The 18,243-nt window shown below is 42.7% G+C and overlaps 1 protein-coding gene across 2 annotated transcripts in view; it reads right to left on the minus strand.

Annotated features, from left to right (window-relative positions):
* Positions 1–18,243, minus strand: part of MKLN1 (muskelin 1) — a 102,556-nt gene that overhangs the window by 51,105 nt on the left and 33,208 nt on the right. For both annotated transcript variants that reach the window (XM_084270143.1, XM_084270144.1), the window contains 3 exons: positions 17,011–17,203; positions 9,248–9,325; positions 7,635–7,700 (listed from right to left, as the gene is read on the minus strand). In XM_084270143.1, the coding sequence (XP_084126269.1) occupies positions 7,635–7,700; positions 9,248–9,325; positions 17,011–17,203 (337 nt within the window). The remainder of the gene's footprint in view (positions 1–7,634; positions 7,701–9,247; positions 9,326–17,010; positions 17,204–18,243) is intronic.

The following is an 18,243-nucleotide window of genomic DNA, read 5'->3' on the forward strand; positions in this document are numbered from 1 at the left end:
CCAACATGTGGAAGAACTTTTACACAGTGAGGGTGACAGAGCCCTGGGACAGGCTGTCCAGGGGGGTGGTGGAGTCTCCTTCTCTGGAGATATTCAAGGCCCATCTGGACGTCGACCTGTGCACTATGAGCTAGGGAGCTGCTTTGTCAGGGGGGTTGGACCTGATGATCTCTCGATGTCCCTTCCAACCCCTACGATTCTGTGATCCTATGATTTCTCATCTTGATGTAAAACCATAGCTCGGATGGAAGGAAGGCTCAATCAATATCAAGACTCAGAGTGACTACCAGGTTTTAGTCTTATTACAGGACTACACACATATTTTTGTAGGAAGCTGATGTATTTTGAAGGAACATTTCTTATGCATAAACGCATCTGTTGCTGGTAACATCAAGAAAAGACTTGTTCATAGCTCTTCTGAAGGTTGTTAATGTTCTCCCATGGTATAAGGGAAAATTGTTTGGGTGTTTTTAAATTTTGCTTTAAAAAGTCAAACTTCACTCTGTTCCCCAACTGGTATCGCACCTTCTGCTGTGTTTGTCATCTCAGATTTTGTTGGGAGGGTTATTTTCTCATCCTGCAAGCAAAACTCCGACCATGGCAGACAGAGGATGCATGCCCAACACTACCAGGCATTGCCACAACCCCTAAACAATGTCAGCAAATTCTCCAAGAAGACAGCAGACATGGGGAAGATACCACAAACTTCCAGGCAGCAGGAGCAGGGAAGCATGAGGGGAGCCCAGCAGTCTCACATCCAGTACAACTATTTCTACTTTAGCAGCAATAGGGAACTCAAGATGAAAGAAGCACATCCTGCTCTGGCAGAGGGAAGGATTCTTCCTTTGTATCCAAACAGTATTTAACATGGCAATATGGATGCTGCTTTATTAAAGCAAGCTTCTATTCTGCTTTAGGGACAGAGCAGAAGAATTTTCAAACCTACCTGCAAGGCAACAAAAAAACCCATGAAAGCGGTTATATTTACCCAGTTACATTTAGGAAGTCACATTTCTCCTCCAGCATCTTAACCTTATCTCCTCCACATTTATTTTTTAATACAAATTCAACACTTTGAATTAAATATGTTCTGTGAATATTCCTAAACTGCTTACTCAGTCAAAAATGTTCCTATAATGCCTGAATTCTTTTCTTCCCTCACCCTCCAGAAGACTAGAAGGTGCCAGAGCACTCCTCAACAAAGTATTAGAGAATGCATGCCCCTAAAATAAACATAAAGCCTGTCAACCTCTCTAAGTTCTATTTTTAAGAAAACTATGCAAAGCAGCATTCTCCAATCCCTGTTAAATACCAACAATGCTGGGGAAGATTCAGTCTAGGTTCAGAAAGGTTCTCCAAGTCAGCTTTTGCAAGTTCTGTAAAGCCCATCTTCTGTGTGGTGAAATCCTTGGTGGGATTTTGCACACCGAGTCACAAGAATCACAGAATCGTAGGGGTTGGAAGGGACCTCCAGAGATCATCGGGTCCAACCCCCCTGCCAAAGCAGGGTCCCTAGGACAGGTCACACAGGTCGGTGTCCAGATGGGGCTGGAATATCTCCAGAGGAGGAGACTCCACAGCCCTACTGGGCAGCCTGTCCCAGGGCACTGTCACCCTCACTGTGAAAAAAGTTCTTCCTCATCCGATCAGGATATATACAGCAAATTGCTGAAGTCAGGCTGATAAAAGATGCTTGGTCTGCCCAGGTATCCCTGCTTTTACTTAATGAGATATCGGCACAATTAATACACAATTAATACATTTCAATCCCAGTGACACATTTAACTGAACAGTTTGGTAAAATGGTGTTTATGTCTCTCTGCTAGAACAGTTCTACATAGAACATGAAAGATTTATGGACCTAAAATATATAAGGGAGTGCCCTTAATCATCCTCGTGATCCTGCACTGGACTCTTTCAAGGAGTTCTATGTCCTTCTTGAACTGAGAGCCCCAGAACTTTCCTTCTGCAAGCTGGAGAAAACCAGCTCCCTGAGCATCTCACACACCATGCGCTCCAGCCTCTCAACACCTTGACGGCCCTTCACTGGGCTCACTCTCAGATTGTCACCATCCCTATTGTACCACAGAGCCCAAACTGGGCACAGTACTCCAGATGTAGCCTCACAAACAACAAACACAGGGACATCATTACCCCCCTTAACCTGATGGTTGTACTTCTGCTAATTCAGCCTAGCAGGAAGCTGGGATTTCATCACCACTGGGACACATTCCTGACCCACAGCCAACTGTCTCCCACCTTGCAAATCTTCTTGCCATGCTGTCAGTCCCAGCCTATATGCTGCACACAGCTGTAACATCCCAGATTCAGGACTCTGTTTCTCTTGGCTGAGCCTCACACGAGGGCCCTCTGACTCAAAGCCCTATTCTCTACTTCATCAATCAGCAGCCCAAACTTGCTGAGGGGTTATATGAAAATCAGTGTCCCTGGAACTAAAAAGGACCCATCTCAGAAGTAAAAATTCCAGGCGTAAGATACCTCAAAAGCCTTCTACAAGAGGATGTAGTTACCATAATCTAGTTCTCTGCAAGCAGCATTGTCCACTTCACAAGGAGTGCTAAGAGCACAACTATAAAGCATCACACCACTCAGTTTCCAAATCCCAGCTCAGTGTAGATGGTGGCTGGCTGTAAGTTTTGTCAGGCTAGGGCTGGTCTGGGTAGGCATACAGTCGTCTTCTCAAATGCAAAAGCACTGTGAAGTTGAATAACCTCCAGGATTCAGCAGCTGTTTGTGTTTCAGAGCTTAGAAGCCATCTGTGTTTTGTTTCAGAGATCTCTTCATCTTGTACACAAGTCCTGTCTTTAAATATCTTATGGATAGCAATGTTTTCCTCAGGCAAAACAGCATCCTTCATGTCTGCTGCTCTCACTTCATCTTTTTCACTTTCCCATGCTGCTTTTGAGATAGACTCACCATTTCCACTGTGTTACCCACATCTACTATGGCCCACCATGCCCACCACTCTGAGTCTCCCACTCTTCCCAACCTACAGATTTGTTCTCACTTATTTAATAGAACAAAGCAGAACTTGTTCTTACAAAAGGGAAAGTAAAACAATGCACAACCAGAATTACAGAGTAGTTTCACTTCAGTGAGCAAACAGAGGTAATGCATCAATAAAGACCGTTCACTAATATTTTCCTTCCAAAAATGTTTCATTTGCCAAAGAGAAGAGAACTGCACACACAAAAAATCATCCTCGTTGCTTAGCTATTATTTCTAAAACAGGCTCATCAGAACAATTCAGAAGGCTTTATCCAAATGAAATAATAGCTGAACAGTTCAACAAAAAGATTACACAGAAATCATTCTATCAAAAAAAAAATAGTCTATAATTCTGTTACCAAATAAATTATATGGCTTTATGGACTACACTGCTGTTCACGTACAACTGCCTCTGCCCTACATGAGCAGAGATCAATTCCACCTTAACCATGGAATTACAAACCAAGTCTCTCAAACACAGTACACCTAATCCTCCCAAAGCTATTCCTTAAAACTTGAATTTGGCAATCCATTTATCCATTCCCACTTTCTTCCAGAATAAGCACTGGTATTTTGAAATGCTTGCTGTATCTCAATTTATAAAAAGGCCTGAGAGGATATAATCAAAGTCACGTTAATCAAGGTACCAGTGCTAGCTGCCCACATCCTTATCCAAAATTGCAGTAGGGCTTAAGGCATCTGGGAACACAGTACTATGCACAAGCCTGGGTATTACTGCTTGAACATTTCACCAGGGTCTGCACAAACAGCAGTAGAACTTCTCATCACTGACGTTCAGCACACTTAACACAGTACGGTCTTCTGTCCTCCTGGGTTTTTTTTATTTCTCCACTTTTGGTGGTTTTGGGATACTTTTGGCTTAAATCGATGCTCCTGTGTTGTGATTACCCAAATATTTCTCCTTCCATGAAGGGAAGCGCAGAAAACTCCAGAGCCTGCCCTATGAGGAGCTATGTCAGACACACACCTTGCAGGAAAAAGCAAAACTAACATAAGCCTTCTCCTTTCATTCACTGTCTACAGTTTTAAAGTACATAACAGTGGTTTCCAACTACAACCAGGAATGCCTCTTAGTAAACGTACCAAAACCACCTTCCTAATTCTGCCATCCAGAGTCATTCCAGTCTGAGAGTTAATATGATTAAAAGCAGTGAAAACACTGCGAGGATCAGTAACTCCCAATTTATATTTTATCTAGGAAGGTATCAGGCTGCATTCTCAGTGCTCTATGCCACAACACCTGCACCTTCATTTCAAACTGCTTGATGATTTTTTCAAAGCACAAAGAGTGCTGCTCCTACTCTGAGACAGCTGCAGCAGGTATTAAGAGCATGAACATCAGATAGGAATGAGCTACAGCACAAGTTATTACCTCCCAGCAGAGATGCCAGAATTACTCTTTCAGTTACTTTCAGCCTACCCTAACTGGAAGATAAAACATGCTAAAAAGCCATTTAGACCAAGTTAAACTATATCATACCTGAAAATCTGAGCATAAACAGAGTCTCAGTGACTCAACATTGCCACTATCAGTAACTTGAGATCCAGCTCAACTACTTACCAACCCGTATCCTCTATCCTATCACTAACACACACAAACACACACATCCAGTAGGCTCAGTCCTACTGCAAACCTTATTAAAAATAAACTTGTATTTTTTCATCAGTAATAACTGGTTTGTATTTCCTTGAAGCTAATCAAAAAGCAGAACCATTTCTAGTTCAATTATAGCTACAGCAGGTCTGGACACCAGAGATTATAATTTGCTTCCAACATCTATGTGATACAAAACATCAAACTTCCTTCTATGTATGATTTTTGGTGTTTCATTTCATTTCCAAAAGATCAAAGTTGAAGAAAATATTAGTGTTTGAAATGGACCTTACCCCTCTAATGAGGGGTACAAAGTGAGTTTATTTTCCTTCCGTTGCCAAAGACTTCTGAAAAAAAGTAACTCAACAAGTGTGTGGGTAAGGAAGGGAGGATGTGTTTGAAGGAAAGAGTACATCGCTGCTCCTTTTTCCATTAACACCAGGTTTGCTCAAGGTTAGCCAGGGAACTTTACAGCTCCTGTCTGTAATGCACATCCTGACTTAACTGGCTAGGTTCCCACGGTGTCATTAAACACTACCTATATTCAACAGGAAAACTGGAGTAATCAGCAATAACTGGTTTTAAGAACTATCCCCAGCCCATTCAGGAGCCAAGTTAAGTGGCAAAGATGAAGCTCTCAAGGACATTTAGCCTTTTACAAGCTTCAATGGGCCTGAAAGCAAAACTAAGGACAACTTCCCAAATATCCCAGAGACAGTTTCTGACACTATCCCACCACCATTAGCATAAGAGTGAGATGTCACTCAGTCAACTCAGGTTGACTGTCAACTAAACATGAGCCAGCAGTGTGCTCAGGTGGCCAAGAAGGCCAACAGCATCCTGGCTTGTATCAAAAATAGCATGGTCAGGAAACCCAGGGAGGTGACTGTGCCTCCGTATTCCGCATTGATGAGGTTGCACCTCAAGTGCTGTGTCCAGTTCTGGGCCCCTCACTAACAAGAAGGACATCGAGGTCCTAAAGTGCATCCAGAGAAAGGCAACCAGGCTGGTGAAGAGGCTGGAAAGCAAACCTTAAAAGAAGTGGCTGAGGGAGTTGGGATTGTTTAACCTGGAGAAAAGGAGGCTGAGGGGGACCACATCACTGCCTACAATTACCTGACAGGAGGGTGTAGAGAGGTGGGCCTTCACCCAAGTGAGAGTTGATAGGACAAGGGGAATGGGTTCAAGCTGCCCCAGGACAGGGTCTGATTAGACATTAGGAAAAATTTCTTCACTGAAAAGATTATCAGCCATTGGAAAAGGCTGCCCAGGGAGGGGGTTGAGTCACCATCCCTGGATGTATTTAAAAGACAGGTAGATGAGGTGCTCAGAGATATGTTTTAGTAGAGGAAAGGGACAGTTGGACTCAATCTCAAAAATCTTTTCCAACCTAGTGATTCTGAGATCCAGTTCTCCCACACTGGGATTCCATCTCTGTGCTCTCCAGCCCATTTCCTGCAATTAAAGGTTCTTCACTGAGAGCGTGGTCAGGCACTGGAACAGGCTCCCCAGGGAAGTGGTCACAGGCCCAAGCTGGGCTGAGGTCAAGAAGCGTCTGGACAACACCCTCAGTCCCATGTTCTGACTTGGCTGCCCCTGCATGGAGCCAGGAGTTGGACATGGTGGTCCTTATGGGTCCCTGCCAACTCAGGAGATTATTCTCTAGTTCTATGAAGAAATGATACAGATGCTTTTTACTGCCTTGTAAAAGCAGAGTGAAAACTCGTATCAAAGGAAGGGTCGAGACACTTACTGGGACTTAAGAAAACCAACCGAAACTGAAACAAGCCTCACACTGCTATGAACATATGACTTTCAGGAGGTCTAAAGGGCTATCCTGTCCAAGTTTGACAAGGCTCACGTTTCGTCCAGTTAAAGAGCTGCTGTCTCCTTATCCACCGAGGCCACTAGGGAGCGTGCACAGCTGCTTCTGAGGGCAAACCAGCGATCCTCAGCAGCCTTTTATCCTAACGAAACACAAACCTCCCTGACTTAAAAAAAAAAAAAAGAGGTTTGCTTTCATATACAAAATAATTCGAGTGCTTCCTCTGGAGCAGTAATACACTCTGAATAAAAGCCAAGGGCTGCAGCTACTGCTGCATTTTCGCTTGTTCACTATGACTTAGCAAATTACTCCTGAAGGTACTATCCTGTCACATGCTCTGGTCTCTGTCCATATGACCACAACAGATACAGCCATGGTGATTTTTTTGCCAAGTCCCTCAGTGCCACCCCTATATCTCTGATACTCACATGCCCATCTCGTTTCTCCTTTTCTAAGACCAATCCCTTTTCCTCATAAAAAACATTCACTTAGCAAAGAGGCAGGCAGATGCATTCTTTATTTTAGTAAGGAATGACATACCACAGAAATCTGATTAAATAAAAGCAAAAGACAAAGATATAGAAAATTATAGAGAACAACAATCACCGGAACCTTTACTTCTATTCCCTCCGCCTTTCTTTTCTCTGCAGCCTCTTAAAAACAGAGGCTGAACCATTATTTAAACTGCTACAGGAAACATTTTTGTAAAAAAATGTCTAACAAATTATATTTAACAGCACTTTCTTGCACACTGTGGAAATGAGAAACCACCCCAACCAAAATACAAGGAATGTTTCAAAACATCAGGTCTATTGCTTAAGCACTATTCCAAAGAGCGTGGTATGCAGCAGATAAGGGAAACGATCATCCCCAATTTCTCTTCTCTTAAGCTCCTGCTCTAAGAAGGTAGGAGGGACAAAAAATTAAAACCAATTGTTCTAGGTTTCTTAGTTAAGACAAGGCAACGACTAAGGCATAACAGAGAACGAACAGGGAAGAAGGGGGGTGGGAATGGCACTTATAGTTCCAGACAGAAAGTTGAATAATTAAAGTAACTATTAGAAAATGCTTTTTTTTTTCCTCAAAATCTGAAGATAGACTCTGAAAAAAACCCATTTACATATTTATTTAAAAAATTATCTGATTAAATAATTAAGTTAGTTAAGAAATTCAGCAGCTACTCACCTGTCTGAACATCTATAACCATCTGATGGCCACCTCTCATCCCCGGCCGGCTGTCTTCCCCGTCACCTTTAAAAAGGGGGGGAAGGGAGAGATTTCCTTTACATAATTTTTAAACCAAATATAGATATATCCTCACATATGGCCTAAACACCACATGGAAGCAGAGCAACTTAGTCACTATTCTTTAAACTTACTTTTGTTTCCAGGTAGTATTCTTTCATGCATTATAAAACCCCACTGGGTTTTACACTGACTTACCTGGCGCCTGACAGTACAGACAGCTCAAACAAATACAGTGCTCTTAACCACAACTCTGAGAGCCTTGGAAAGGAGCTTGAGAGCTCCCAACATACACTGGTCCACATAAATGAGGTCTGAGTTATCTTTGCAGCTCTTCAGTGGTGAGGACAGAAACAACCTTTTGCTCCTTTCTATCTCTCCCCACCTGAGAGCTGCCTGAAGGCTGAGGAGTGAGAACATACACTCAAATGACAGCAAGGTACCCATGGGACACAAGCAAAGAGGTAACAGCACAGATACAGCACAGCTGGATTTGCATCAATTCCGTATATAAGGGAATCCCAACTGTCCAATTAAGGCAGCTTTCTAATGGCTTCAGATATCTCAAGCATTCAGGACAAGTGTCATTATGGGAAGCAACCTTAGAAAGATAACCTGTGTTCTGCTGGAAGAGAAATCCGCTCATATTCATAGATAACCCTCCCCAAGAGATTTGGGTACAGTGCTCCACATTTGGAAACTGTCACCTTGAATCCTACTTTTGCTGTATGACAGTGATTTTTGTACTCTGTCGTCAAAGCTGCCACTACAATTCTCCTCTCAAGGCAGAAAGCGATGGAAAAAGATCCCACGGTTTAGATTTACTGTGTAACACACCAAGACTTCAAAAGACACAGCTCAAATTTCAAATGCTCCCTGTTAAGGTAATGCATTTATTTGCCACTCTTTGCTGTACATTTATATTGACTCCATGCATTAAATCCAGTCATACAGATAACTGCTCTTATGTTTATCCTATGTTCTAAGATTCATTTCTGAACTGAGTAGCTACTCTGAAGTTACAGCTAGTGCTGCTGTGGTGTTCCTTACTCAACAAGAAACCAGATTGAAGGGAGCAGAGAAGCAGGAGGAGAATCAACTTTTAAAAAGGGCAGACAACGGCAGGACAAGGGGGAATGGATTGAAGCTAAAGGAAGGAAGGTTTAAATTAGGGGGAAGTTTTTTACAGAGGGAGTGGTGAGGGGCTGGAACAGGCTGCCCAGAGAGGTGGTGGATGCCCCGTCCCTGGGGGTGTTCAAGGCCAGGTTGGATGGGGCCCTGGGCAACCTTGTGTAGCTCCAGGCCTGGAGGTTGGTGGCCCTGCCTGTGTCAGGGGGTTGGAACTCTGTGATCCTTGGGGTCCCTTCCAACTCAGACCATTATATATGATTATATGATTGTGTTTCCCTGACTTTTCAGGCAAATACACAAAACCAATCCCTAGAACCACTGTCCCAGAGGCAGCTTTCTTGCATCACTTCCTTGCTCAATATCCCCAAAGGAACAAGACAGAACTGGCAAGACACGCTTTATATTGTAAGAAATATTCTTACCTTTGGTGCTTTTAGGGATGATCTGCCCCCAGCGAGGCTTGTACTCTTGTTGACTGATATACTGATTGAATAAGCCATCTGCAAAACAAAAACATTGCCCTATAAAATGCTTATACTCCCATTATAGCAAAATTACTCTTAATGCAGGTAACTTCAGCCAAACTCAATCCAGTGTGCTACTCCAAAGCCTTCATTTTAAGTAAATTCTCTATATATGTCAGTTAGTTTGTTAAACTTGTTAATGAGCTAAATGTGTAAGCACTAAAATAAAAAGAATACTCATTACTAGATCAATCAAGAATTATCCAGTTTGCCTGGCAGGTCATGCCAATTGTTTAAACCTCCAGTGTGGTGTATTTAATTAAGAATTGAATCCCTCCCCCTTATTTAAGCAAAAGGAAAGTTGCTAGTGCATGTAAAACTCAACCATTTTAGTACACATTAAGTTAAAACTAGGTCAGGCAGCATCTCTGGAGCTTCATCTAAGAAGAGAAGGGAAGAAAAGCAGATTGTTTAAATGCTACAATATGGGACAAGGAAGCACTGGATGAAAAACAATAGTTTACATTCTCTTCAGAGAGTTAAGCAAGAAGAGAAACAGAAGATGTATGAGGTCACTGGCCAGATATGCCAACTCCAGCATTTCTGTAAGTAGCTTTAATGCCAGCACTGCATCCAAGCTCCCCTTGTGCCTTGTACACCTACTGTATTTCATCTCTTTGGCACCTGGAGGTCAGTTCCTAATTCTCATCACATTACTGGCCTATCACACTTTTTTGGGGGGGGAAAAGGAGATTCCTAACACCCATGCTCCTTGGGACTGCTCTGCAGTCTGGGTAGGGCTTAGCAAGTGTTTGAGGAACTCATTGCTCTCCAAATACGTCCTCTAAAAAAAAACCCACCTCAATCTATTCTCACCTTCTGCAGGCACCACAAACTCTTAAGACTGCTTATGGCCAACCCCATGACATCTGCTAACCTGGCTACATCCTACCCATCATCACTCCACCATCTCAAGACACAAGTCCTTCACAACAAGCATTTGTTCCACATTTATACATTGCCTAAAATAAAAATGGGAGTTCAGACACCCAATTTTACACCACTAGCACAGTGATAACAGCCACAGGCTGACTGAGGACTCGAATGAGAGATTTGCATGGTTTGGTACTGAAACACCACGCTGCACATATGCCACTTAGGTGTAGGATGCATTCAGGGGTCCTCAATCACATAATACCCAACAGTGATCCTCTCTGGTAGGATGGTACCTGGCAAACTTCCTCAGGAATCAGTTCCACATTCCCCAGCAGAGAAAGGAAAAATGCAATTAATAAATCACACCTAACACTTTTTAGTTCTTGAGACCCTAGAAACTGTGACTTTGAGGTAAGAATTTAGCAGATTATGAGCCTCCATTTATTTATAGAAAATCCCTTGGTAGGCATACAGATAGAAAAAAGTCCTAATGGCATGCATCCTTATTTATTTACAAAAAGGTAAAAAAAAATTAAATCTTTCTTAAGCATGACATAGCATTCAAAGAATATTCTGAAGCATTTCCTGCAATCCTGGAGTTTGCCACGACTGAAATCCAGATTTTAATTAAGGCAGTAAGTACTTCCTGAGAGAAGATGACCTCTCTATTTAGAGACCATCTGCTAGGAAAATAAGGGCACTTGAGAGATCCTGAAAGGTGCTGAATTTGGTCTTAAAATTCAAAAAAAAAACCCACCTGCTTTCAACTTCTGCAAGTTTTTCTAATTAAATCCTCTGTGAAGGCAGGGCAGATCTTACTTTCACCTGTCTTACAGCCAAAAACATCAGCTCCTTCCTAGCATTAGGTAATTGAGGAAAGCCAGAAGTTTGCTCAGCATTAGGTAAAGAAGTGGTTTGTTTTGGTTTTAATACTGAAGTTCCTAACTCCCACTTCTTCAGCATTTATAAAGCTAACACGAGAGGCTTTAGAACTTTAGGTTTCATGAATTCTGATTCAGAAAAGCCAACTTGCAACAGAACAAATGCAAGCACTGTAAGAAAGCCCATACTGACTCAGACAGATCTTTCTAGCCACAAACCTAGACAGAAAGCCAGCCTTTGGGTGATGGTTAGAGCGCTCGGTCTTCAAAACAGAACGCAAAACCATATTTATCCCTACGGCAGCCAATAGATAATTGGGCATAAATAGCTCAAGAGATGAATTACACCACATATGATCTGAAAGGGTGATTTAACCTCTCTCCTATGCTCAACACCCACAGGCTGCACTTGTCAAAGATATGACACTTCTCCCCTACTGTTCCTTCAGCCTCTTTTAATAATGCTTCTTGTCTTCCATGGGACATTGGTTTGGAAATACTCCAGCTTGCTTCCCAGAAATGTTTCTTTCTGCTGGGAGCAGTTCCACATTCATTCTACTTGCACTGCAAACCAGCAGCAGCTTGTTTTGGAAGCTGAATCACCACCTGTCTGACACCACCAGGGAAAAAAAAATAAAATTAAAGAGGAGGATTTCTAGGTGGATTCTGTACTCAATGCCAGACCTATTCTAGAGCACTCCTTATGTTTCTTGCCAGGATAGTACTTGCTGACCAAAAGGTCTCCAAAGCTTCTGTGAGGCACTGAAGATCAGCTCTAGGCCTGCTCAGATTTGTCAGCTGTTCCCAATGAATCAGTAGTTTAAAATAAATTTCAAGGCTCCTATAGAAAAAAAGAAAGTGTTAAGTTCCAATTTCTAAAGGAAATCTTTTCCTTCAGTCCTGAGGGCTCATTTCAACATCCATGCTTACACTCTAAAATCCCAGCCAAAACAGATACCTTTATTTTGTACTATTTTCAAGCCGTGACGCATTTTGGATGTAACAACATGAAGTTCACAGCGGCTGAAGTGGCTACAGCTTAGTAAATTCTACCTCCCTGATAACCTAAGCCTTTATTTTGCCAGCCAATTACTGGTTACCTAGAAAGGATCAGGACAAACATTGTGGACAAAAATATTTAACTTGCTGAAGCCAAACAGGAACAAGTAAAAGTTCTGCTAGGGTCTCTGTACAGAATTACTAAAATCTACCCATTTCACTGTCAACAGCTGGGAAAAAAAACTTCAGAGCTGCCTTTAGCCCGTCAATTTCTGTGTGCTGGGTTTTCAGGGGGTTTTTAAGATGTTTCTTGAACCAAAAAAAAAACCCTACACAAAACATCTAAACAGATCGAGGGTTTGGTAGTGACAAAAATGCCTCTAAAGAAGAGCTGAAGCAGACAAGAAAGACGACACTAGATCAAAATCCAGCCATTATTCCACAACTCACTCAAGATGCTGAACCACAGAATCATAGGGGTTGGAAGGGACCTCAAGAGATCATTGAGTCCAACCCCCCACCAAAGCAGGTTTCCTAGAAGCAACAAGGAAATGTGAATTTTCCCAGCCTCAAAGCTGTAATATCCTCTTACATTTCCTTCTTAGGAAAAATGAAACAGGATACAAGGTTTGCATATCTGCCTGGCAAGATACGCTTTCTTCTAAGCAAGCCCTACTATTCACTTGCCACAGGGTTTGGATCTCTAGCAAGCCTCTCCCCTCCTCATATCCCAATACTACAGGAGCAGCAAGCCAGCATCCATACTTTCTCAGAACAGAATCCAAGCATATTTTAAGGTGAAATTAAGGTATATGTGTCTGTCTAGAGCTTCTAGGAGGACACAAGCGTTCCTGTGCATCCTGAGACATTCAAGCCTGCTGGCTGTGCATCACAACATCTTGTTTGTCGTACGGGGCTGACTTGTCAACAGATAAACACATATCACCTACTGACATGGGAACTGCCAGAAGGAACACCTCAGCCCCCAGAATACTAATATGAAACTAGCAGATCTCTGTTCCATTTCAAGCAGCTTTCTACGTCTACAGTAGTTGCAAACAGTTCAAGTAAGTAATGTGCACTCAGCATGCTCTCTGTAGGAATATTAAGCAGATTTTTTTTCCCCCCTTCAATAATATAGGCCATCTGAAAGCTATAGGAATGAATCCAAATGTGAAGCATTTGAACCAAGTCTGTGAACCAGCTGAGATTTTGGGAACCTTTTATTTTTGAGAGGAAGTCAGGCAGCTGCCAGAGTTTCCATTTGCCCATTTTCTAAGTGTAATGCACAAGTCAAAAGAATCTGCGGGAAAAGTGTGGCTGCCTGCCACCCAGCTCTCAAAAGAAATCATCTGGTGATGTGAGGTGGAAGACAGCGTTCATCATTAGCAATGCAAAAGAACAAGAGTTTAGCTCTGCTAGAGCTAATTCTTGACCACCTACTCTTTTTCTACATGACTAAGCCTATGGAAATAGCCTGCAAGAGATGCAACGCGTTTCACTTCTGAAATACCTACTGCTGCAAATTTTAGCCTCTCCAGAAGACATTTTAGGCTGAACTGAGCGTGCAGGATTGCTGTCACCCTCACTGCAATCCTGTTTGTTCCTTTAAGGCAATGAACTCTCAGATCAGCAAGAGGTCAGAAGTTCACATATTCATGTCCAGCCTGTTACAGAACAGTTTGCTCTTTGAACAATTTCAGGGATAATTTAAGGATCTGTGTATCTCAATTAACTCTACACTTCAACTACACCACACAGACCATACATGGGACTGAAGTTAATCTGCTTTTATGTGGAAAAACAATGCAGCAGAGAGGAGTACAGTGTAAGAACACCCACACCTTAGAGACTAAGCAGCAAGCTATGGAGACTTCACAACAAAACTGGTAAGAAAGTAAAATGGTAAAATGCTGGGTGCTAACGAGCCTCTTCCAACCAGAGGAGCTTCAGAGAGATGCAGGACCCGCTAAGGACAGGTAACTGAAGGACCACAGGGAGCTGATGGTAGTCATACTATGGGAGAATGTGTTGAAGGCAAAAACATCTATTCCCTTCCTACCAAGGAGAAAGATCCAGCTGTTAAATATCAGCTGCATTCAGAATCTCCATTTCACTTGTCATCTCATACAACTCCACCCAAACTATTCAGCTGCAGTTTCAGGGTTTTTTATGGCTACCAGGAGAGGGTTGTCCTATTCTCTCCCACATCGTAGCCACATCAGCTTCCTGATCTGATTTGCCACGTGACAGCACACACACCAGTGGCAACAAGTGAGGGGCAAGGGGACACACTGTCCTGAGTAAGGGCAGGATTTGACTCACAAGTCTTAGTTGTAGAGCTTAAAGCATATACAGGATACAGCCTCAGAGTCTTGGGACAGAGACACTGAGACACTTCTCTCTGAAGGGTTCTGGGAGGCAGCAAAGCTTTAAATCAGTACAAAAAATAAAGACAGCATAAAGAATTGCAGGATGAGGGAAGGTTAATACATTCAAAGACAAGCAAAATCATTAAGGATGAGCAATAGAGCAATGGGAGACACGCACACTGACATTTAACTTCAGCTAGCCAGGTGCTGGATTAAAAGGAACCAATATAAACATCCTCATGCTTATTATTCTGTCCCTCAGAAGTGGAGACAAAACCTACTGATGCTACTTGAAGCTTCTCCTGCTAAGCTACTTTACACCTGCCTGTTACTAGAAACATTTGCTTCTGTATTTGCTGGAACAAATAAAGTACTGAAGAAACAAGCTACAGCATATATCTCTAGTTTAAGTGATGCTGGGGAGCCCAGCCTCTAAAAAGGGACACAATTACAAGAACCATGGAAGCAGGATTATTCCCAAACAATCTGAAAAGAAACAAGTGTATTGTGCTGTCTGACAAATGGGCAAGACATCCAATTTTTTACTAGGCAAGTCCTTTGTCAGTACTCCCACAGCTGGAAAAGCTGAGCACTGCAGACAGGAACCCCACTCTCAACATACAAGGGGGAACAGAAGCACCACCTCAGCTCAAGTCCTAGGGGAAAACTGCTGGATAGAGTAAATACAGCATGATAAATATTCAGTAGTAAAGGAAATCATATACAGCTCAAAAAATGATGCCACAAGCATTCCCTTCATTAGTGCCCAAGAAAAAGTCAATTTTTGAAAGAACTTACTCAGCACATTCTAGACCTCTACGTAAATTCCACTGAAGAAATAGTTCCTACTACAGCCTGCAATGAAGTGGAAAGAGGACGGCCTCTAGCCACTGACAAGTCTAAACCACAGCCAAGGCAGCAAACTGATGCATTGGCAAAATCTTCACCACTGGCATATAGCACCTCTCTGGCTCTCAGCACATCCTGCCTCGTATCAGTGGGCTCATCAGCTCTCCCAGGCACTTGTGCCTTTGAGAAACACTGCAAAGACAGCAAAAGCCAGTCACAGCTCTCTACTGCTTTCTCATCCTGCAACCCTCCCCTGCCCTGAAGATTCCAGAGGAAGCTGCTGGTTGCAAAATGCCCCTGCATTGCAGGAAGCTGTTCACGCTTCCATCCCAGCCAACAACGTTACATTGCCTCAGGAGGGCAGGCAACGCTCAGGAGGACAGGCAATGCTCAGGAGGGCGAGTGCGTACATTGGCAGTTCTCAGTCTGAACTCTCAATAGATGCTCTGGGAGCTCAGTGCAGGGCAGAGCTCAGCTGTTCTATCTATATAGTTGAGAAACCTTGACCCAAAACCCACAGAAAGCTATTTAGTGCAGTTTTTGAAGACCTGTTGCAATAAGCGCCCTAACACTGTGCAGAGTTGAACTGCTTATTCACAAGAAAATGGTGGGTTTTCATTGAAGACAAACTTAAAAATTAAAGCTATTGTTTCTATAATATCCAGGGACCCACTCACAGGTTTAGTGGTACCAACCACAGTGATGGAAGTAAGCAGGTAGGCTGGCATCTATCTAAAAGCTATTATGAAATGGCTGGTTAGCCCAGGATTCAAAATAAAAATACAAAACTACAGCACCAAACATCCATGAAATCAAGTCCACTACGCCCCTAACTACTGACATCAGACACAAGATTCTCTTTTTATGCCAGTACAAGTTCCCCACAAAGAGTGACTGAAGGTAGTCACAAGCACTATGCTCACAACCAAGAGTCCCTGTTGATAAGACTGGTCCAAAACCACTGCACTGGTCCTCGTGAGACACTTCACTGCAACAGAATGGGATACAGGAAGAATTGGGCTATCAACAGAGAGCACATCTCTCTCATTTTAGCAGGTAAGAGCTATTTACATGCAGTGTTTCGGAGGCAGAAGTTTCCAACTAGAAAATTAATAGTAATTGCAATGAAGGCAGCTGCCAACATCCTGCTCTGCAAGGGGAGACAGCCTCTGCCTCCAGTCACCATGTCTTGTTCTGCACCACTCTCCAAGGACCATTTTCCACACAGGCAAAGACATTCTCATTCAAATGCGGTTGAGAACTTCTCCTGAAACACCAACTAGGTGGTGAGCTCTAACGAGAAATGATGACACAGATCACTGCTCAGAACTCACAAGTTTCACTCCTCCCCACTCACCACTCCAGTGACTTTTCTGACAGTTATGCCCACCTTCAGCTTGCCAGCCACTTAGATGAAGAATTTGTTTTTACCCACTCTTACATGCACCCCCGTTGCCATCTCTGGGGGAAAGAGGGTCCATAAGTAGCAGTGATAAGAGATTACATGACTGAATTTTTAGCCTTCATCATACACATACAACTCCAGAAGCTGATAGTTCACCACATGAGATACAAATCACCACATAAACCAGCCAATTCTACTACTAAGTACATTAACATCCAAAGCAGTAAAATTTCAGTGCTTTTTCTAAATGAACATACCAGACCCCTCCGATTCTCTTACCGTTCACAGCTTTTTCTATCAGTTCTTCACAAGCATCAAAGTCTCCTTTCAATACCAGTTTGTCATGCAGGTCTGTCAACATAGGATGCTCCAGAGCAATCTTGGTTTTCTTCTGCAGTGACTCAAAAGCTTCAGTGTAGTTGTGCTGACGAAAATGCTTTAGGCAAAGGCGAATGGCTTCCTGTTCACGGTACTACTGGAACACAAGAAAACCTATGAGACATGTAGATTTTTTCTTTTACCAGCACTGCTGGGAGCTACCTGTGAACCTGCCTGGAGACAGCAGCAGGATCTCTTACACACACTGCACATAAATTGCTCATGAGCTTAAAGAGGAACACTGTATGAAAGACATTACAAGCTGTGCAGGCATTTACTTTCCAGCAGTATAGAAATTATACAACTTGGTATCATCCAATTTAATAAGCATACAAGAAAAGAGTGCACAGTGTCCCAGATCTCTGGAGTGACCATTATTTTCCCCCCCCATCTGCTTGGCCCTGCTGTTCCAAGGCCTACACGAAGTAGAGAGCAGGAAAAAGCCTTTGCTATCAGCATTACGTAATTTGATTGTATGACTCTTATATAACAAAATAATTTAGAAGAGTAAGTAGGTCACAGCTTTTCTAGAAGAAGGAAAAAAAAAAACCACCCAGTACAAGAAAAGGAGTCCTCATGCTGACCACTGCTCCTGCAACAGAAAGGTGAAGGCAGGGCTGACCCCAAAACCTGTGGGATCACGAGGATTTCAGATCAAGGGAAGCAAGGATTTACGTGCACACCAAAGTTCTACCCTAAGAATACTGCCACGTATCTTGAATCAGAACCCTGCTTTCATACTACAGATGAGCTAAAGCTCCCCATTTCCCACTCAGCTGTGGGAAGGGGTGAGACAGGTGGGTTTTTCTAAACCCACTCTGGGTCAAACATCCAGGCACAGATACGAGGGAATAGTAAGCTCTGTGTAAGAGCTACAGCCTGTAGCTCATCCACTCTGTTTTCAAAGCTGCTAACAATACATGTAACACAGATTTTTAAGTTCCAAGTAGAAGAATCACTTATTTTAAATAGACTCTTGAAACCTAAATTCCAGGACATTAAAGAAAATAATCAATTTCCTCCTTTAACACACAACTACTATGGGGAAAAGCAAATGTAACTTAAGCATAAGACTGATCACATGACAAGATAAAAAAATCTTACTCCTAAGTGGATACCACTGCTAGTAGTGAA

The sequence above is a fragment of the Gallinula chloropus genome (assembly GCF_964237585.1).
Source record: "Gallinula chloropus genome assembly, chromosome: 1".
Classification (NCBI taxonomy): Eukaryota; Metazoa; Chordata; class Aves; order Gruiformes; family Rallidae; genus Gallinula; species Gallinula chloropus.